The sequence below is a fragment of the Scleropages formosus genome, chromosome 3 (assembly GCF_900964775.1).
Source record: "Scleropages formosus chromosome 3, fSclFor1.1, whole genome shotgun sequence".
NCBI classification, from domain to species: Eukaryota; Metazoa; Chordata; class Actinopteri; order Osteoglossiformes; family Osteoglossidae; genus Scleropages; species Scleropages formosus.
The window spans coordinates 14,446,524-14,468,874 of NC_041808.1; the positions used below are offsets into that span (position 1 = coordinate 14,446,524).

Here is a 22,351-nt window from a genome sequence, read left to right on the forward strand (position 1 = left end):
TTGTTTTGGACACCAACTATTTGTCATCTTTCAAACTTTGTTAGCTGTCACGTTACCTCTGAAAGTCACATAATAAGAGCTGATTTGCAGGCCTCATTTATAGCTGATGCTGCTAATTAGTATTCCGCTTTAAATGACTCAACCTGTGTACTTGTCTGTAATTGTGAATTAGTTACTTCAAAATCTGAGTCCACTGTTTTTTCCCCAACTTTATATAATGGCCGGAATTCAAAAATTTGTATCAAGTGACGACACTGTGAAAACACAGAAAATAGCTGTAATAATCCCTGTATTTTTAGTTTTTAACCTGGGAAGCAAAGGTCAAACCGATATCTACTGACAGCATGCGAATGGGTGAGGGATTATTACTGTAGGTGTGCAGTCCATGTTTTGCGAATTTGTATGGCCTGAGAAGCACTGTTCAGAAACTCACTATAATATATTTAATATTGCACTTTACGCTGTAACATCAGTATGTGACGTGTGCTCACCCAGCATAGCACTTCTGCTGAGAAAAAACATGATCACCTTGGACTTCTTGGACTTCTACTTCTGCGGTATTCTAAGTTTGTAATAACTAAAGTTTTGTGTAGAAATGATATTTCTAAAATTAAGTCAAGCAGCATTAATGAAAATTTGACTAAAACAGTAAAACAGAGGTCTGTCATACTGGCTTAGAAATATTTTTTTTAATGTTAATTCACAATAATTTGGCAGCACAGTTTTGAAAATATTTCTAAATTACTGTCATTGCTGTATAATTAGGATATCAATAATTAATAGTTCAAGTGTTATGTGAAGTAGCAAGCTGCATATATGCTGCAGACTGAAAAATATATTATGAATGATGGTTTTGTTCTTGGGTATAATTTATGCTGAGGACACTGGAGGTATTATTTGTTTTGAAAATTTAAAAAAAGATGGTGAAATTAGCCTTCACCTGTTTTTACATGTCTCCCTACATTTCAAATCAGAGTTATGCCCTGGTTCTACCTGGATATTACAAGTCTTAAGAACAGCAAATGTGTCTTATGTGCTTATTTAATTTTCATGTAGTTTACTGCGTCACATAAACAGGAAAAAGGTATACAAGTAATACCCTTACCATGCAAATATGTTTGGTTTCAAGGTCCTCGCAGAGCTGATTGTCAACATATTTGAGTGTTACTTTAGTGGTGGGTGGTATCATCATGGGAGGGGGGTGGGGGGATTTTGTGCTCAACTTCAGGCAAATGTGGCAAGACCAACCTGGCAACCCTGCAGGCATCGGCTCTGCAGAGGTGGATATGCATAAATAGTCTTAATCTAGCTCCTCAGACGGAGTGTCTGCAGTTTGCTGTCATATGGGCTTTTTGCTTCCTTACATTAATTATTTTCTCAGTGTTTTGCCTTTCTGTTATTCTGAATTAATGTAGACTTCTAAAGCATGGTGATGCAACCACCTGCCATTTGTACCCACTGCTTGTTTGAAAATGCCTATTATTTTTACACTGAATTTTAAGCAGAGTATGGAACTACACAGGTGTGTGTGTGTGAGGCAAAAGTCCATAGAAGAAGAATTAAATATATTTAATATTGGTGGGCCTTTGAAGACCTTTTTAACTGCAAGGCTTTCTAAATCCAGGTCAGCTTGACTCAGTGGGACCCAGCTATGAGATTTGAAGGTGCTGTATCGCTTACACTATCACAGCTTGATCACAAGTCATTTAAACTTGTATGTGAAGCTGGTGAGCTGAGAAAGCCACATTGTGAGGTGTCTTTTCTACATTTTTTTCCTTTTATTCTCATCACAAAAAGCATCGCTTCATTGCTGCGATCGCCGCGCCTCCGTCTCATCGGTAACCTCTCATCCAGTTACATTATGATGATCTGGATGCCTATTATAGGAATGCCGTTCCATACCTGGGTACTCACACACAGAGGTCACTGAAGAGTCACCGGTTTACCTTAATGCTCTGCCTTTGCGACGTAGGAGGAAACCAGAGTCTCGGTAGGAAACCCATGCAAACACAGCAGGAACATTGAAATGCCGCATAGTCACTGATGGTGCAAAATTCGAACCCCTATCTTAGGAGCTAAGTGGCACTACCTGCTGAGTCATTGATGGTAATAAAATTACATGTCTGTAAAAGAATGCGTTTGTGCTGTAAAATCTCTTCTACTAAGTGTGTTCTTATATTTTTGTCACTTTGCATAAGGTCATAAGCAAAATGAATGTAAATATGAATGAATGAATAAACTATTAACATCGAAATTTTTGCAAATGCCCAAAGGTCTTGGAATTAAAATAAGTAATGCAACAATAATCATGTAGTAATAGTGTTTCTTTTTTTTCAAGGAAACATTGCGTTACACCATTTGCATAAATTAATTACATTAGCTGATCTATTTTTTGGAAGCAGCTGTGCTTGTGGATTACAGTTAATTTATTTTCCTGCTTATTTTTTTTTACCTTTTTATTTGTATGTGTATTTGCATTATTAAAAAACAAGGGATATTTAAGGGTGGCCCCAAAAAGCCTCCCTGGCAGCGCAGTTTGTGTTAAACGTGCCGATAGAGGGCACTCATTATCTGCTCTATGTTAATACATGGCCTTGATCGAGTGTGTGGGCCCAGGAGGGCTCTGCTGCTGTACCTTTGAGGAAGGCATTTCAACTGAATTGTTGACAAGTGTACCATATTCACGTACATCAGTGGGTAAAATGTGTAAACTCGTCACTGCAAGAAGCATCGGAACAAGAACTAAGAACGCATTTTTACTCCAAACTTTCAGTTCATACTTGCACTTACAAAACTTTATAGTTTTAGCAGCTGTCTGACTTTGGTTTATACACAGATGATGGCTGATACTCAATAATATTCTTGTTTTTGTAGAGGAAACATTTGTCAAACCGTTATTTTAAAGGATTTATTTATTTATTTATTTTTTTGGAAAGACCGGGGATGAGCAGTATGAGCACCAGCCTCCAGAAAAGACAACAGACTTTAACATTTAACAAAAATATTTTTGGATTAAATTGAACAAGATAAAACATAAAGGCCACCATTAAAAAATTGGAAGCTTTTATCAAAAATGTTATCCAGCTTGTGCAATGTAGAATTGGCCCAGGTTCCCAGATCCAGTAGGACTCAGTATGGATAACAACAGATTAGTAGGATTTGGAAAGAATGTACAAATTCTCAATACTCTTCGACTTACTGGTTTCGAAAGACACATATGGTAATGTTAATGGCTTTTCCGTGGATCTACTGCAAAAACAAAAAAGTTAAAGTCACATACAAAAACATGGTACAGCTAATGGAACCACCGTGTTCCGTAATGCTATGCTTCTATGATGTAGTTTATCAGTTCAGCAACACTGCATACAATTTCAAAAAATGAGAGATGTTTTATATTGATTCCCTGCCAGTGTTATTAATAGGGACCATTTGAATTTTAGCTGGTCCTCTGAAGCTGGTAGAAATTTATGGCCAAACCAGCCTGTCTAAAAGAATTTTTTCGATCTTAATTATTTTTGACTCGGAATTTAATCTTAATGTGAGAGGACTGGAGATTTATTCTGTTATTTATGTGAGGGGTAGTGTCCCATTACAGTTGTAATTTACCATAAAGGATTCTATGAGTCAAGCACAAATTAAACGCTCATATTAAGGTTTTCTTTTTGCCAAGCTGCAGCATAGCCAGACCAAAATTTTGTTAGTGGAGCAGATCACATGACCTGGGATATAGGATTATTTTCCGCTTCTGAATCATGGTAGAAATGGAGCACATGTTGACAGCTTTTCCCCTCTTACTAATTTTATTTTCAATGAATATTCCTTTTGAAATTATTGCAGGAAAGTTTTTTTTCGCCAGAATCTACAGGTTTGTCCTGTGTGGTGGCTAGTGCTAATCTTTAGTCAAAGTGTCCCATATCCCATCGCCCCCCCACCCTCCCCGGCTCATAAGAGCTGTGGAGATCAGACCAGTGAGGTGTGACCTGCTTCCCAAACCCAAGGTAATTCACAAAGACACCTTCTACTGGCCTCTGAGATTCAATATTACTGTCGTTGAGGTTCTTACAAGAATAAAGACTTTTTAGATCCGCTCAATAGTTACATAAAAAAAAGAAGTTTACTCTTGATCTGTTAACATTTTCGTGATTGTACATCATGCATCCATCCATTGTCACAAGTGATTCATTCGGACCGCTTTGCTTGCATTGGCCTATTCTGTAATAACCTTCGCTGTGCAGAACACTCTGTACACTATGCACACAAAGAACAGGAGTTCCAAACCATTTTGAGCCAATTAGTCTTTATTCAAATACTGCAAAAGATACAGAACTTGAATTTCATCATTCAGCTAAATCTTTTGTCCCAGGATTCACGTCGTACGAGTTTAAACAAAAGTTTAAAAAAGCATATTGTAGAGAACATTTCTGAAGGTGTAGATACTCGATGGATAGTTTTCAAAAATTTATCTGCACATTTGTAAATGTTTAAAAGTCACACAACTGTAAAATATTCAATGCAAGTTACATTTGTATTAAATAAAAGCCTTTAGTCATCCAGAGGACGTGAATTCCAAGAGGAACAAGGAACAGTGTTGCTAGGTAACATTCTGCCAGGTCGGTTGAACCAGCCAAAATGATCTTACTCACCACACAGCTTCTAGAAATGCAACAAATGTGTATTTTTGTAATTATTCCACTTTATGTGTCTGTGTTGTCTGCTGTTCCCCAGGGTGTGAGTGGGAATTTCTAAAGACTCAGAAATCATCGAATATTTGAATTTTACAATAAATCAGTAATGTGCACATGCATTCAGAAGCATGCTTAAAGTTGTGATAAACTTTCATGCGTTGTCTTTAGTTACCGCTGTGAACCGGTGACATTTTTAAAGAAACGAGGCTTATATAAAGTGTTTTTTTTTTTTTTAATTTTGTAATTGGCATAATTAATTACTCTGGTACTGCAGTGCACACACACACACACACATTTTCAGAACCGCTTGTCCCTTACGGGGTCACGGGGAACCGGAGCCTACCCAGCAACACAGGGCGTAAGGCCGGAGAGGGAAGGGGACACACCCAGGACAGGACGCCAGTCCGTCACAAGGCACCCCAAGCGGGACTTGAACCCCAGACCCACCGGAGAGTAGGACTGCGGTCCAACCCACGTACTGCAGTGCAGTTTCACACAATTTATTGCAAAAAGTAAACGAGTGAAATTTTGGTGTCTCATTTCATAGCAGCACATGCTGAGTAAATACTCTTATTTATTGTTGTAATAGCCTCTACCAAGGGAACCATTTTAGCGCTATACTGTTTTCTATTCCAATATGCATTCGGTCTGCAAGGAGAGCTCCCATATGACAGAGCATGAGTAGACTCGAAAATCAAGCAGGCATGTAGCTTTCGGAGTTATTTTTCAAGAAATTATGTGGAGAGTAAGCCAACTTATTTGGTTTTCAGGCATAATGAGATACTATTTGAAATACATTCTGAAACATGTACAGCAGGACAGTGTCAGCTATAGACTAGGTGTTAAAATAATATTCCTGTTTTAATTTCTGATTTGATATGATTTGTTTGATTTGTTTTCTGTGCTCTATTTGTATGTTTTAATGCACCATCTAATGTGAGTGATAGGGAACTTTTGATTTAATTTATTGAATTTTTACGACTATAAGACCAAGGATGGATGTGCTGTATTTTAGCTTTTTGTAAAAAGTATCGGGTGTTGAGATGGTACTTCCTTCACATTTAAAATGGCATCGCACAATGGTCCCCTGCATTTAGTAGATATACCAAGCTGGGTTGTTTTGCGGTATGAGCTCCAGGGCACGCTTAGTTTATCTGGTCTCTTCTGAGGCTAACTCCCCCTGAGACTCCTTCAAAATGATCGCCTGCTGTTGGTGGTCCAGCTGCAGCCCAGCAGTCGATCCTCAGAATTAGATTAAATCCCATTCCTGACAGCTCCATCAAGTAATTTGGTTCTGTGATACATGCTGTCGGCACTTGAACAACATGATTTAAGCTTACGTCCACATCCACGACAGTGCTAACTGCAAATAAAAGTTGCCAATACTTTGCTGTGCGCTGGCTCAGTATTCCCACTTTTAAAGTGGACAATATGCTTGGAGGCACTATTTATCGTTGTGTGTACAAGCATCTGTATAAAAAGTCTGTAAGATTGTCAGTGTCGAGGCTGAATACATCTTTGACATTTTTCCGCTACATGAAAATATTCAAAAGTAAACAAACATGTTAGTTACAACTGAAGAAAATACAGTTAAGGTGGTTCTGACCTTTTCCAGCAGGTTTTAGAATTTTGTTCTTAAGCATCTCGAGCATTTAGTGCCAAAATAGTTACTTTTAAGTGTTATGGTTGAGCAAAACGCTACTCCCTGTGGCCTTTGAGACTCAAATCTGGACACCCATGAGACATTGCTTAAAGCAAAGTCGTAAGTATAGGCTGTACTTCAGCAACAGCCAGAAAGTATACCAGTTCTTTGTTATATTGTGATATACTGTACATGTCAATATTACTGATTTATTATACTGCGTTGAATCATATGTTGGAAAAAAGTGTTGAAGTGTTACTGCATTACTAGCTGCTCTTTCTAAGCTCACAAAACTAGGCTGAAAAGGAGCTCCTGGTTTGTCACTTATCGGGGGAGAACAGATAACTGTGTCAGGAAACGCACTGGGGTTAAGAACAGGGTTAAGTGAATAGGATTTACTTTGTTCTGTTTTGGTTTATTTTATTTTATAATTTTTTTAAATGAACACAGCAAGGGAGGGTATTGTAGCCTTTCCAAGAATCGGCTTAACTCGGTATTTATTTGGGCTATAGCCATCGGGAAGATAATGAGAGCAGTCAATGATGTGTCTCTCTTGAATCAATAAGTCGCTCTCAGTACAGAAGTCTTGCAGATTCATTTCACATTAACAAATAATGCAATGTGTATTTTCATGGCCTGCTGAACACAATCAGCTGAATCTTCCGGTACATCTCATCACAACATAATGTTGTTAAATTTGCTACTCTTTTATTTTCCTGCATAAGAATTGGTTTAATGTGTCAAGAACCTCTCTGAAATGAATATCACAATGTTTATTGTACTTCTGTGCAGTTTTTCTTTGTTCAGGGTTGTTAGGTTCTGTAATTTGTTTAGATGTGCATGTCTCATTTTTGAATAGGAATACATGTAATGCAAACTTTCCAGTCAATTCACGAGTTCAGAGAATACACTTAAACATCTTTCAGACCAGATGGTGTGTGCCATGTTTTTTTAAGTACTTGATTTTTGATCATTCACATTACTGCAATGTTAACGTATCGGTATCAAGATTATTATATATGTGGACACTTGAGGAAAATAATGCTGCATTTATTGAGAGAAAAAGTGAAAGTGTCCTGAAGGAATATAGAATAATATTTTTTTCATTTAAAACACTTTTTCTTGTTTTCTTCAAAACTTTTGCCATAGTTCAACATGTTTTCATGAATTTCTAAGCTATAGCAGATCTATGATGATCCTACAGAAAATTAGAACACAAACAGAAGTTAAGTTCACGGATGTAAGACAGATTCAAAGCACTATTTTTGTCGTGTATTTGGTAAACTGTCAAAGAAAAAATATGGTATGTCTCCAGCGTGTCTTTCTCAGTGTTTGTTGTACTTGTGTTTTACCCTGGATTTCACTAGTAGTTGTACTAGTTGTTGGAAGTCTTGCAGTTTGCCTTCCCTTATCATCTTGTTGCTAGTTCATTGTAAGTCATGGATGTTTGATTACCTTTGAAGAGTATACCGCATGTAGAGAAATTATATGCAGGACTTGAGGAGAATTTGGTGTAACTAGGTTGAGGACACATGCAACCATATCACAATCTGACATACTGTCTAAGGATGCAAGAGTTACTCAGCTGCTTGGGTACCAGCTGCAGAGCTGTACAGTCTTATCAAGTATGCAGTTACTTTCATTTGAATAAGGCTTATTCAGCAGGCACATAAATGCTGCTTATGAAATTTACATTTATTTATGGGGCTCACGCTTTTCTCCAAAGTGACTTACGCTGTTAAGCTACTTACAATGATTTACCCATTTTTCCAGCTGGCTAATTTTTACTACAGCATTCTGGGTCTTCACCATGCTCAAGAGTACAACAGTAGGAGCAGGATTTGAACCTGTATCCTTTGAGTGCAAGGTCTAACCACTGAAATGAGTGCTGGTGCGTTTTTTTTTAGAATATAGGACACCTGGCCCTCCCTTATTGGGTGGAATACAGTTCAGCTGGAGTGGGTCCGACCCCTATGTATGCCGACACAGACGGGGCCGGTCTCGAAGGCTGAGACTAAGCTGCCAAGCACATGCCCACATGGCATGCAGAAGGACATCTCTGCATGCACCGAGTGACCCTGGCATCACTTGGATGTTTCCACTGCACTCCGGCTTACCTATCTGCCATCATATCCTTAAGCATTTGGGATTCATGTCACCTCAAGAGTAGGGAGCATCAAAGACTCCAGTTGGCTGGATTATGGCTGCACACTCTAGAGAAACGTTTGGAGATGTTTATGCACGGACACGTCCTTCGATGTCAGTGGCATGGCTAAAGGCATTTCAACCCTTTGACCCGGAGAAACAAATTAAAGCTTCATTTTGTTTCATTGGGGGTCTGCATTTTTGGGCTCCTTAAGCAATTCGCAGGCAGAATTTGTGACATTCAAACTCTTTGACTGAACTCATCAGGGTCAAGATTGCTAACGACATTTGCTGGATTGCATAGAAAAATAAAGTCATTGCTCTGTCTTGTAATACTGTTCGGAGTTATTCACTGCTCTTTCAATGCAGAGTGCTACTGATGTGGAAGCTGCATGGTGGGTTATGTTTTCATTGAGCCAGTTTTCATTTTGATTCATTCCTCTTGCTTATTAATATTTAATCATGTGTTGGGTTCATACCTGTGCCTTTCTTTAAAAATTAATCAAATTTAGCTGATGCTTTTATTATTATACAGCTGGATGTCTTACTGGAGTTCTAAGTACAGTTGGGTGTCTTACATTTATTGCTGTCCCTTTCAAATGAGATGTTTTCTTATTGTAACAACCTCTTTAAAGTGAAATAAACATTGCTGAATGGCATACATTTTGCCTTTCAAATTTTTACCTATGATATACTTCCATGCTGAAGTATTGTAATTATCAAACAACATTAACTTCCACAAAGGAGTCCGTGCCAGTGTGTTTCAGGCTGCTCCTTCTAATGTGCAATCTTTACGTCATCTTTTGAGGGAGCAAATGCATTATGAATATGAATGTAAATGTATAATGCATGATATGAATGTAAATATCTGATAGTCGTGTCTTGCACATCATGATTAATTAGCTATGTTAACCCTTGGTAATGGCATGCACAAAGTATGGAAGAGGCTTCAGTCGAAGGAACTAGCTTTTCATTTTCAGTGTGAGAAGAGTCATATATCAGTCAGCGAATGCAGTTCAGCATAGCTAGTGCTGATATAATTTCTCTACTGCTGCCCAACCTAATCGGCTGTTTACAGGACAGGGAATTGGGGAATTATTTCAGCCACAGCAAATCAAATCGCTTTGTTTCTGTCTGCTGAAGCTTGACAAACATTCTTTTATGAATCGAGAAGTGAACCACTTATTGAATGTCATTGCAAATGCTACACGGGTCTTTGAATGTCACAGGCATGCAATGCTTAGAAAGGACAAAGAAAATACAAGTATAGTTGTGAATGGTACCATTGGACCATTTGATGATAATGGGTACACTTCTGCATCGAAGCTGTCGCTCCTCTTCCTCAGTGCAGTGTCTGGAGATGACAACAAAGAGGAAGATCATCGGCCGCCTGGTGCCGTGCCGATGCTTCCGAGGGGAGGAGGAGGTCATCTCCGTGCTGGACTACTCCCACTGCAGCTTGCAGCAGGTGCCCAAGGAGATCTTCAGCTTTGAGCGCACACTGGAGGAGCTCTACCTGGATGCCAACCAGATTGAGGAGCTGCCCAAGGTAAGGGAAAGTGAACTGACAGTTCAGTGATGATTGCCGTTTAGATCTGAATGTCAGCTTGGTAGTTTTGTAGTTGAAGAAGCCAAAAATGTTGCTGGTTTGATTGGAAAGCTGTCCCTGTACACTTGAACAATAAACTCAAAACTTGTAGATTAGCCACCTGTGTCTTCACGGTGCTTTGCTGAAATTTGGCCTGGTTTCCACATGCTTTGCTTTCCACTTGAAGTCTGGATTGATTAATTGCATGTTTAAATCCAACCACCAAAGTGGCTGGGTGCTTTGTGACAGTGAGTTAGTGTAGTCCTTTGTCCAAAGCCTTCTTGTTTATGTTTCTTCTACCCTTGGGAATTTACTCAAAGGAGTAAACTCCAGCTGTAATAAGGACACTGCAAGATACAAAAATTGTTTTTGGGCGAAAAAGTTTCTGGTAAATCCATAATAGAAAATTAAATATTGTAGTTGCCTTGGAAGGCTCACTAGGAGACCTTGGAGTTAGGGTTGCTGTCTTTGGTGTAGGAGTCCAGTGTTAGATGGTCTCCACAATCTGTCTTACATTGGAGTCCCTACAATGCAGTAGTGTAGCCTTGTTGTTCCTGCTTTTGGATTTTGCCATGGAAATTGTTCTGCATTTCACTGAAAGAAGCACTTGTATAGTTTAGTTAGCTTGATATAATATATTAAACTGTCTTAACTTTTCTTGCAAAAATTAACTAGTTAGACATTTCAGCCTCAGGAGTGGAAGAAGATTGTTGGGATGGATCCTGTTCATGTAATGTACCGCATGATTAAAGTCTTTAGAATACACTTAGAAAAGTTCCCTAGTATTTCTTCTCCATTTGAGTGATAAATTAGAGAACTATTAATTGATGTAATGGGATTTATTATTGAGACGTTTTACAAGTGAACCAATTAAAATGAGGAATGGGACAATTTAGTTTAAATGTTACGTCTTTTGTATTTAGCTAATCTCATAAAACCTTTGATCTCCATAATAATGAAATAAGCATAATAACCTTAGGTTTTGTTGTCTAATCTTCTCAGAACTGTATTGACTTAATGTGTGCAATTCTGACTACATGAATGAATAGAATCAAAGCTGACATTAGAAATGGCACTGATGTTGCAGTAGCCTGTGTGGCTGCACAGAGCAGTCGATTCTAAGTCAATACATACATAGTTTGCCCGTGGGGATTTTTCTGTTATTCCAGCCTCAGAGCTCAATTAGTCTCTCCTTGAAAGGTAATTTTCAGAATGGCTCTCTGCTTGGCTGGCGAGGAATTTGTTGAGCTCACACAGTGCCTGCTCTACGGCAAGCTGATGAAAGCCAAACTAGCTTTCTGGGAACTGCAGGAATTGTTCCTGCATGAACTGATTTTCTGTACAGGTACTGTGTCTGTGCTATTGCATCAATAGACTCAAACCTTACTTCAAGGAGCAAGATTGTTCTGTTTCATGTGGATTTGCTGAGAGAAGGTCTGAGTGAGAAGGTGTTTGGCACCATCCAAGCATGCGAACGAAGAAGCGGATGACAGTTTTCTCTATATTTGTCTACATTTAACACTGTTATTGTCTTTCTCCAACACGTGACCCATGGTTATCATCTCTGATTTTATAGCAACTCTTCAGTTGTCAAGCGCTGAGGAAACTGAGCATACCCGACAATGACCTCTCGAGCCTGCCGACCACCATCGCAAGCCTTGTCAATCTAAAAGAGCTTGACATCAGTAAAAACGGTATCATATTTGAACTTTGAGGTGTACATTGTCTTAGTGTAGGTGGAATAAGATTTACGCTGCAGTCCAGTCCGCATCGTACGTTACACCAAAAGGGTGCTTTCCTCTTTATTTTTTAGGCATTCAGGAGTTCCCTGAAAACATAAAGGGCTGCAAATGTCTATCCATTGTGGAAGCCAGTGTTAATCCAATTTCCAAGTAAGTAAAAGCAGGTGACAGAAACTTCTCCGCTAATGCTTTGCATTTAACATGTCTAGTGGTCTTGCTTTGAGATTCTGTACAGGGACTCCTGTGTGTCAGGAGAGGGTTGTTCTAATTTTGAGTGACTTTAAACTTTTTTATCAAACTTTGCTTTAAGTACTTATTGCCAGTTACACCATCATGTTGCTGCCTTTCTCACTGTGTCGGAAAATGTATAGTAAATTAGAGGCACTGCGAGAGATTCTGGCACATGTGTTGTTTTAGTACTGGGATTAAGAGTCAATATACAAATCCTGAGTTCTGTGTGTCAGTGTAAGCACACACACACACACACACACACACACACACACACACACACACACACACACACACACACACTGTCTGAAACCGCTTGTCCCAAGCGGGGTCATGGTGAACCGAAGCCTAGCCCGACAACTCAAGGCGCAGGGCTGGAGGGGAGGGTACACACCCTGGGCAGGACGCCAGTCCGTACTCACAAGGCATCCCAAGCAGAACTCGAACCCCAGACCCACCGCAGGGCAGAACCCGGCCAAGACCACTGCGCCACCGCACCCCTCTTGAATTAATACTTTAGAATATATTGTGCGTTGCCAGATTGCCTTGTATTGATTTTTAGCATAAATTCATCACTGGTGGTGCTGTAATAAACCTCATATGCAAAAAATACACTTTTTGGGATATTGGAATTTGATATTGTGCAAAATGAGAAAAGCAAATAGCTTCATGAAAGAATAACTTTTCCATCAAGAAGAACTGGACTGTCTGTGGGGAAAAATGGTGAGAGGTATACTGCCTTCAGTAGGACCTGCAGGTAGAGGGACTGGTGCTGAGCAGAACGGCCTGCATCGTGGCAGAGTCGTAGGCTGTGTGAGGAGCTCGGTGTGTGCGTCTCCTGCCTTCAGCCTCCAGCGGGATCTCACACTCTCACTCCTCCCCCTCCTTCTGTTCTCCAGGCTCCCAGATGGGTTCACCCACCTCCTCAACCTGACACAGCTGTTCTTAAATGATGCCTTTCTGGAACAGCTCCCTGCCAACTTCGGAAAGTGAGTCCAGCAAAGGTGGTTTCCGGTCTCGTACGTCAGCGTCCGACGCGCACATTTTATAGACGCTGGCTTTAAGTCATACGCATCCGTTGTCGGTAACCTTTTATCCGGTTAGGTTGTGTTACTCCGGTGCCATCGCTGGGGATAATAGGGCACAGGGCAAGGTATCTCTCCGGATGGGCCATCTCATGTGTACAGTTTGTAGGAGGGACCCGGAGTACCCGCAGCAATCCTACACAAACACGGGGGAGAACTTAGAAACTGAGCTACCGCTGAGCCACCATCATGCTCTTTTATCAAACAAATACCAGGAATTAAGATTAGACATTTAGGCAATGAAAAGTGATGCTTGACATGCACCAAAGATAAACACAATCTCCACACAACAAATACCAGGTATTAAGGTACTGCATGTGGGAGTTAAAACTGATCAGAGTTTAAACTGTTTGTTGACATGTTTGGAATTATTTCCAATTTTCCGCTTGTCCTTCAGATTATCGAAACTGCGCATTCTGGAACTCAGAGAAAATCACCTCAAAACATTGCCAAAGTGAGTGTTCTGACTCATTCATGCTAACCTGTCTTTGCTAACGTCACAATGGTTACTGTGGACTGTGGTACTGTAAATGTTGCTAAGAGCATATACAGTAGTTCCGTGAAATATTTCGTTTTAGTTCCGGGAGATATACTGCATAATGACATTTTTATTTGAACATTTATGCAACCATTTGTATTACAGAGTTGTGGGCGTGATCTAACACTTTCTAAATTATATTTTTATTGCTGAACATATACTGTACCTGTCAAAAGTGTGAGTAAACTTGCTGGAAACTGGTTTTTGTCGCAAGGCATATAGTTAACAAGTTTGGTCACAGAATGAGAGGACATGTCTTCCAAAATCTGCAGCAGTTCCCAGAGGTGTAGGTGGCTTGCTTTGCTTTCACTCTTCTGTCCACATTGTCCCATACAAGTACACACACACACATTTTCAGAACCGCTTGTCCCACATGGGGTCGCGGGGAACCAGAGCCTACTCAGCAACACAGGGCGTAAAGCCGGAGGGGGAGGGGACACACCCAGGATGGGACGCCAGTCCACCGCAAGGCACCCCAAGCGGGACTCGAACCCCAGACCCACTAGAGAGTAGGACCTGGTCCAACCCACCGCGCCACCGTGCCACCGCGCTCCCTCCCATACAAGTATTGCCCAGGTTATCCAGGTACACTCACACACTTTTCACAGGTGTGATATATATGATCACTAACTCTCTTTCGTTACCAACTTGTCCTGGTTATGGTGGCGGTGATCTGGAGCTGGTCCTGGAATCACTGGGCGCAAGGCTGGGCAGGGTGCACCCTGGACAGGATGTTAGTCCATTGCACTCTGTGTGTATATACATATATGTGTGTGTATGCAAGCAAAAGTCTTAAGACTATTTGCTCATGAAAACATTATATAACACTGGAATCAACACAATGAAACATTGATAGAATAAAGGGAACTAGAATTTCTTGTATTCTTAAGACAAGTCTGTATTTTGTATGGTCTCCCTTACAAAGCAATTTGCTTTGGTACACTGCTGTATATTGTAAGCAGTCCTATGGAAAATTTTTACAATTTTGCGCAGGATGTGCTGTATGTCTTCTTTTGCCTTCAGCTCCTTGTTGTTCTTTTCCCTATCCAAGTGATCCCACTCAGCTTCAGTTAGGTCAGGGTTAGGTCAGCTGTGAGGTCGAGGTCTGAGGTGCTCAGCCTTACAGTGTCAGTGTTCCATGTATTTGCATTGAGCTTCGGGTCATTATCATGCTGAAAAATGAGGTTTTTTCCAATCGCTTCCCCTTTTTCAGCACTCAGCATTACATCGATTATGACCAGAGTCCGTACACGGTTAGCCCAACAGCACCTCCAGAAAATGACCGTGCTTCACACAGGACTGCAGACAGGCATCATTGTACTTCTCTTCATCTCTTCTTCTGACATACTGGCATTTTCGTGAAACAAAAATGTTGAATTTAGACTCCATAGGACTTTCTGGCGTTGGTTGTCACTCGATGCTTCACGGGTCACATACCGTAACCTCTTCTGCTTGTTGCCTCTCCGCAAGAATGGTTTCTTAGCTGCAGCATGCCCTACAAGATCATTTTTCTAAGACTTCTTTGCACTGTCAAAGCATGTACTTTGGTGCCAGATGCTGAGCAAGCACTGGATTTCCTTCTGCCCTTAATGAAGTGACCTTTGAATACTGATTTCATCAGATGCAGACATGGTATTCCACTGTTTTCTGTCTTCAGCTCATTTGTTTTCTTCAAATTTCTTTTGATTGCTTGAGTGCCACATTTTGAAAATCCAGTTTGGGGTGTTATTGCTCTCTGACTATAGCCTTGTTGATACAAAACTATCATTTTTACGCCTGTCAAAATGTGTTAGCTTAGGCCTTTTCAAACTTCTCCTCAGGGCACCCCAGTATTTTTAACTGCCATCCAATACACCCATTTATTCATTTAATTGCACCACTATTACACCTGGTTCAGCCAGTCACTCCTTCGGTAATTTAAATTACGTGTGCTGCTGGTGGAATTTAACAAATACATGAAATGGTTGGGGTGCCTTGAGGATAAGTTTGGGAACCAAACCCATGTTCTTCTGCCCATCTCAGAGGATATCAGTGTTTTCCGAGAGCACAACAAATTTTTACTTTTTATTGTGCCAATGTTTGTGTTTAATTTAATGTTAAACAGTGTATTCATGAGAAGATAAACACCTATTGTCCAGATAAATAGCTTTAAATGTAATGTTCTTATGTGGCCTAAGCTTTTGCACAGTACTGCATGTGTGTGTGTGTGTGTGTGTGTGTGCAGGAATGTGATTTAGGTAAACTGACACTGGCATATGTATATATGTGTATATATATATATATATATTATATTTACCGAATATATGCAGTATTTCTATGTTTGGTACAATATTTTCATTAACATATTTCCTGTGAAAGATTTTATAAGGACAGCTCAGTGTCTAAGAAGGCTGATCACCCAAGGAGATCAATAACTTGAAATATCTGATATGTCAGCCGCTTGTCGGGCCTGCTTAATTCGACAAATTTTGCTCTGTTGGACTACTTCTTTTTATGCTCAAAGAGAGCAGCCAGTGTATGTTGGTTCAGTGATATAATCTGAGCATTTAACAGCCAGTGAATCAAAAGATTGTGCATGAATAATTTAACCTCAGGGGTTGTCTTAACTATTCCGCCGGGCAACGAAGGGCGCACATTACCAACATTTACATACTAACCTAAATAAGTAAGTGAAGCATTTCAACTTGGTGAGTGAGAAATAAGCCCCATCCCTGGTTTACAGACAGAAGGAGACCCATAAGAGTTAGCAGAACAAGTGCAATGTGGTTTTATGCCAGGCCTCTCAGGCTATTCCTTCTCTCTCTCCACAGGTCATTGCAAAAACTGTCCCAGCTGGAGCGGTTAGATCTGGGCAGCAATGAATTTGCTGAACTGGTAAGATGGGATGGGCTCCCGGGACACCTGTAGCACTACATCTGCGGGCCTCTGGGGCTCTCTCATGCGCTCGTTGCAGATGGCACCTGTCGGTCTGAGTCGCTGCATCCACGGCCCTTGTTTTATCACTCCACGTACACAGCCTTAGTTTAGAAGTTCACCTGCGGTGTGTGAACAGTGTGACATGTCACATTGCTTCAGAAATTGGGGATGTCTGATCCTCTGATCTATGACTATGTGCTGCTTTCAGCGAAAACCCCAAAAGCGAGCAGATGCTTTAGAAAAACTGGAAGGAAGGGTATCTGTGTGTATGGAACTTGGAAAAACCTTAAACAGGTGTTTGGGTGTGTGTGGCAATGATTTTCAGGAAATCTGCCTAATTAAAAGCCAGCACTCTGGGAATATCAAAGACGTGTTGCAGTCTTAAAGGCGGCATGTCAGCATATGGCGGCAATGATGAAATTAGGTACCAGACCCACAAAGACGGTCCAGACTTGCATCCTTGCAGGGAGCCGAGTGCACGGGCCAAGTGTTTAATCTCTTTCCGGCAGGAATTAGGGGGCGTAGCTTTGTCAGCAAGGACAGGAAACAACTAGCGTTGACAACTCATGTGTAAGAATTCACTATCCGCAGTGGACCCTTCAGTCACCTTTTACTGCTTTGTTCTGTGAGATCTGCTGGGAGCTTTTCTGAGAATGACTGCCTTATTAAGATTAAACTCCATTTAAAAAATTGTTTCTCGATTATTCGGAAGTAATTTCATGGTTCAATTTCCATTAAAACTAACGGTCCTATTTGAGTTATTCTGCCGGGAATCTCCTATTGTCGGGGTAGTCATGTTTTAATTTAAATGGACTTCAAACTTTTTCTGCAGCTGTCCATTTTTTAAAAGCCGTCCCTTTTTATGTTTGGCTAATGGTCACTGCAGAACTAAATTTTGTGTATCTTATTATTGGAAACTTGCATCATAGCTATCGGGAAAATGAAAGCTATGCGGTCTGTACCCGATGAATTAGTGAAGTTGAAATGATCTCTAAGAGAGCTTCTTCAGTCCCAGGTGATCCACCTGTGATCAGATACACTCGCTCACGTTCGTTTAACTCTGTCAATTTTTGTGTGTGGTGAGAATATAGAGCGAAACAAAACTGTCATTCTTTTCGTATTTTAATTGCGTATTTCTCACTGAAATGGATAGAAAAATAAAACCAACCTTTTCATTTCCAGTTAGGAACTGCATGGTGAAAGAAGTGGTCCTGCTTCTGGTTAAGCTGCTGATAATTTTGTTGTGTAAGAGTTATTGTATCTGGGATAAAGGGATAAAGTTATTAGCTAAGCAACAAAATAATAATACCAACAGGGCATGGGTGTGGCAGTGTTCATTATGGTTTATTATTAGTGTATCGTTCTTTAATTGTCGGAAACAAACTGTGTCATCTGGATGATCTTAGTAAAAATATCGGGCTGTTTAAATGTCTAAAAGTTGAAACTGTGATTGTTTAAATATGGGATGAGCTGAATCACTAGTTTAAATCCGAATGTTCTCACTGCTGGAAGAATCGTTTCTGGCTTGGGGAGCTGTTTGAGGTGCTGGAGATGCAGTTTGAGGTCTGTCCTTGTGCTTTCAGCCAGAGGCCCTGGAACACATACAGAACCTGAAGGAGCTTTGGATGGATAACAACTCCCTCCTGACGCTGCCTGGGGTAGGAGGAGCGCATCTGGGGCATCTCGGTCCTCGCACTTTATTCATAGCACCTCTGCACCGGGCCCTGTTTCTCAGGGTGCTGTGTCTGTGCAAAAATTAAATACTTTAATTAAATAACTGTCCGTACAATCATATGAATTTCTACAGCCAGAACCTCCGCCTCCCTCCAGAATCCTTAGTTGCTTTGAATTTGATGGCGTTGTCGTAAAAATTTGCTCAGGATTCACAATCGTGCCCGTTCGGGTCTCCAATTTACTTTGAAATTGAAATTCTCTTAAAACCTGTCAATGACTAACGTGTCCTCTTGTGCCCTGAACCCTCCCATACCGCTGCTCCTGAAGTTCATAGGGAAGCTGAAGCACTTGACGTACCTGGATTTGTCCAAGAACAGGCTGGAGTCCCTGGACATGAATATTTCTGGATGCGAGGCGCTGGAAGACCTCCTTCTGTCCTCCAACATGCTCCAGCAGCTGCCCGACTCCATCGGTGAGACTTTGAGAGTCTCGCAGAGGCTCAGCGCTGCCCCCTGTAGGTCCTGTCATTTCAAATCAGCAGCGGAATCCATCACCTCAAAACAGAACACATAGGGCTCCTGTCATGCTGTTTTATGAGGACTGTAATGTAATATTATGCCTGCCTGTTAATGCTTTTGCTACCTATAATGATGAACTATGAATTCTTATGCACAGCTATGCTATAATGTGTCATAACGTATTAGAAGTTACTCTACAGAATAATAACAATATTTCATACCGGAGAAACTGGTATAAATAAAATGTACTCGGATTTTTTTTTTTTTCAGTTTTTCCCTTTCCCCCTACATCAGCCCCTGAAATGTTAGCTCCATAAAAATGACAGAACACACGAACTTGCGGTACATGAGTATGAGCAATATTATGGTCATCATTTTGCTAATAACGTGTAATTGCAGTCCTGGATATGTCTTGCAATTGCAGGAATGTTGAAAAAACTGACAACTCTAAAAGTAGATGAAAACCAACTAACCTCATTACCTAATACCATTGGGAGGTAGGTGCATAAAGACATTATGTCAGTGATTAAACATACTGTAGATGTGTGTATTTTTGATATTTTCCTTCATGTGAAATTGCAGTGGCGAGGTATGGTGATATAGTGGGTAGTACAGGCACCTTATAGCTCCAGGGCTCTGGGCTTCTCAGCTCACTCTGTGTGGACTTTGCATGTATTCTTTGTGTTGGTGTGTGGGTTTCCTCCCACAGCAGAGTCATGTGGTTTAGATAAACTCACACTGGTGTGAGTGAGTGAGTGAGTGAGTGAGTGAGTGAGTGAGTGAGTGAGTAAGTGAGTGAGTGAGGTCTTTGATGCCCTGGAAGTGTGTGTCAGGTGTACTGTGCCCCGATCTTCCCAGGACCGGATCCTAGTTGCCATGAAATTCTTTTGGCAAGTGGATGGTGAAAATAAATATAATAGACACTGTTAGCATACAATGTGGAAATGGTCCTTTTTCCATTTATTGAGACAAATTAAAGGCAGATGATCTCTTCTAGTTTTCAAGTTTAGAAACAAATGCTCTTGTTTAAAATGTTTCATCATTTTGACAATACTTGTCCTTCACTATCATTCAGTTCTACAGAAGCGACACAAGTGTTATCAGCGAGTGTGATTGTTCACACTGTCTTTTAACAATGTGGCTTTGACTGTTCTAATTATTTTAAAATAGATTTTATGACTACGTTGCTTAATTCATCCTCCTCTGGGTGTTGATATAATACACAAGAGATAGATTGCTCATTATTGGATACAGAATGCATTCAAAGTGACAGTTTCTAAAGCAATATTTATAGGATTTCCCTGAATGTCATCTTTGTAATAAACCGCCTCTTTACTATTTTCTTCCATTTCGCCCATTTTCCTTTTGTAGTTTATCACTTTTAGAGGAGTTTGACTGCAGTTCCAACGAGCTGCAGTCCCTCCCGCCAGCCATCGGCTATCTGCACAATCTCCGAACCTTTGCGGCAGATGAAAACTTCCTTTTAGACTTGCCCAGAGAGGTGAGTACCACCTGATGTCACACCAGCCGAAAACAACAATTATACCGTACACATTACGGACCGTGTCTCTAAACAGAGCAGTGCCAACTGCCAAAATCCAAGTGGGTTTCTCCAAATTTTAACTTGGATCATAGGATTTTTTATTCAAATTGTTATTGCTGTTTTTATTATCAGTTGTTACCAATGACACCTTTGCCCAAGTTGCCTTACAATTTTAGAAAAGCAACTTCACACTTATTTACTCCTTTATACAGTGGGATTTTCTTAGTGCATCAGTTCAGGCTAAATACCTTGATCAAGAGAACAACAGCAAGAGGAGGAAATTAAAATTGCAGACCTTCGTATTGCCATGCCTCAGCCCTAAACACTGAAGTACCTTCCGCATCAGGAATGCATCATTAGTACTACAATTATAGAACTCTTTTCAGAGTGATATGTCACACTGTGGGACCATGTGGACTGTAGACAATTGTTCATAAGGCTGGTGTTTCAAATCCCAGCTAGGAATGTGCTGTTGTACTCTTTAGAACAAGTACTTAATAAAATATTCAGCCTTGTAAACCGGAGAAGAGTGTAAAATCGGTTGCCGTGCGATTTTGCTTTGGACGGAGGTGTCTGTTAATCAAAAATAATGCAGATCTCTTGCCAGCTTTGCTGTCTGTGCTGTGATGGGAACTATGTCTAATCATGACAGCCCCCGCTGTGTCTCTCTTCATGATCGGTACAGCTCCAAATGCCTTCCCATCAAGCCTGGCTAGCCAGATACACAAAGCAATGAGATTTTTTTTTTTGTTTGTAAATTTGTTTGGCTGCTCTGGGTGATGAAAATAGTCATTGCTGCAAAGTACAATATATTAAACAGCAGCGAAAACAGTGCAGCAACAGTTTAGCCATAAGAACATCGTAAAAGAGCTTAGTAATGGAATTCTGTCAACTAATTATCAAAATAGTAAGACATTATGCGATTTTGATTTTATTTTTGTTTGGAGACATTTGTTTATAAACAATTGTAGACATTTCACAGGCCAGATGTTTTACACAGAGGTTACCGCAGTACCTCAGTAGTACATGCGATGGATGCGTTATAGGTCTGTGCAGTTTAGACTTCAGCTTAGACTACTTTATTCTAAACTACACTTTGATGATGACCATCCACCTCCAGTTTGTAGCACACACAGTGAACTAGAAATTGCTCTTGCAAAGGTGGCGTGAGTAGCTCCTCATGGACACCATTTATTGAGCGATATTTTTTATATTTCTCTGGCTGTGTGCAGATAGGGAGCTGCAAGAATGTCACAGTCATGTCTCTGCGCTCCAACAAGCTGGAGTTCCTGCCTGAAGAGATTGGACAGATGACCAAACTGCGAGTGCTCAACCTGAGTGACAACAGGTAAACCCCCGGCAGACTCTCCTGAGATGGCTCACATGACTCTACAGTGTGAATGGCCGTCCAAACAAGACCTGTCAACAGGATTTTAAAGGGACACATAGATACATGGTGCAGGAAAATCCATTAAAATATGGAAATCCAAGAAAATCAAGAAATACTGGAACAATACTGGATAATGGATCACAATAATGCATCACCAGATATCTGTTTTTTGTTTTTGCTGTTGGATTTTGGTCATACTGTTACATATGCGCTCAGGCTTCTGCTGGCAACTTATCCGCCGTCACTTCTACATTTTTTTTTCCTTTTTCCTCTCAAACAGGTTGAAGAATTTGCCTCTGACATTTGCAAAGCTAAAGGACCTGGCTGCACTGTGGCTATCAGACAATCAGGTAAATATTGTCTGTCTTAGTGCGAATGTAACGCATGCAAGTAAAAATATGACTTGGATGGATGCCACTGTACACATTATACAAATATCAGTGATGACTGATGCAGGACAGCAGCTAAAGAAACTCTGCTGTTTGTTAATTTAGTCCCTAGTATACAGAGGGATGTATGCAGACATGTGCAAATCTTTGTTCATAGTTCAAGAGCTATAAAGTACATTTTTACGAAGAGAAATGCAGCCTAGGTCTCTCAGTGAGGCTTTACGTTCACTTTAGGATTGCTGATTCTAAATTGCCCTTAGTGTGTGTA

General features: G+C 40.5%; 1 protein-coding gene across 5 annotated transcripts in view; it reads left to right on the top strand.

Annotated features, from left to right (window-relative positions):
- Nucleotides 1–22,351, top strand: part of LOC108935261 (leucine-rich repeat-containing protein 7-like) — a 60,667-nt gene that overhangs the window by 21,354 nt on the left and 16,962 nt on the right. For 4 of the 5 annotated variants that reach the window (XR_003797561.1, XR_003797560.1, XR_003797559.1 and 1 more), the window contains 12 exons: nucleotides 9,819–10,021; nucleotides 11,637–11,754; nucleotides 11,874–11,952; nucleotides 12,930–13,019; nucleotides 13,513–13,569; nucleotides 16,464–16,527; nucleotides 18,153–18,227; nucleotides 18,571–18,715; nucleotides 19,186–19,258; nucleotides 20,133–20,262; nucleotides 21,537–21,652; nucleotides 21,975–22,044. Coding sequence is in view for 1 of the 5 variants with exons in the window: in XM_029250569.1 (XP_029106402.1) it covers nucleotides 9,819–10,021; nucleotides 11,637–11,754; nucleotides 11,874–11,952; nucleotides 12,930–13,019; nucleotides 13,513–13,569; nucleotides 16,464–16,527; nucleotides 18,153–18,227; nucleotides 18,571–18,715; nucleotides 19,186–19,258; nucleotides 20,133–20,262; nucleotides 21,537–21,652; nucleotides 21,975–22,044 (1,220 nt within the window). In the remaining 4 variants the exon portion in view is untranslated. The remainder of the gene's footprint in view (nucleotides 1–9,818; nucleotides 10,022–11,636; nucleotides 11,755–11,873; nucleotides 11,953–12,929; nucleotides 13,020–13,512; nucleotides 13,570–16,463; nucleotides 16,528–18,152; nucleotides 18,228–18,570; nucleotides 18,716–19,185; nucleotides 19,259–20,132; nucleotides 20,263–21,536; nucleotides 21,653–21,974; nucleotides 22,045–22,351) is intronic. The other variant, XR_003797562.1, reaches the window with a different exon arrangement.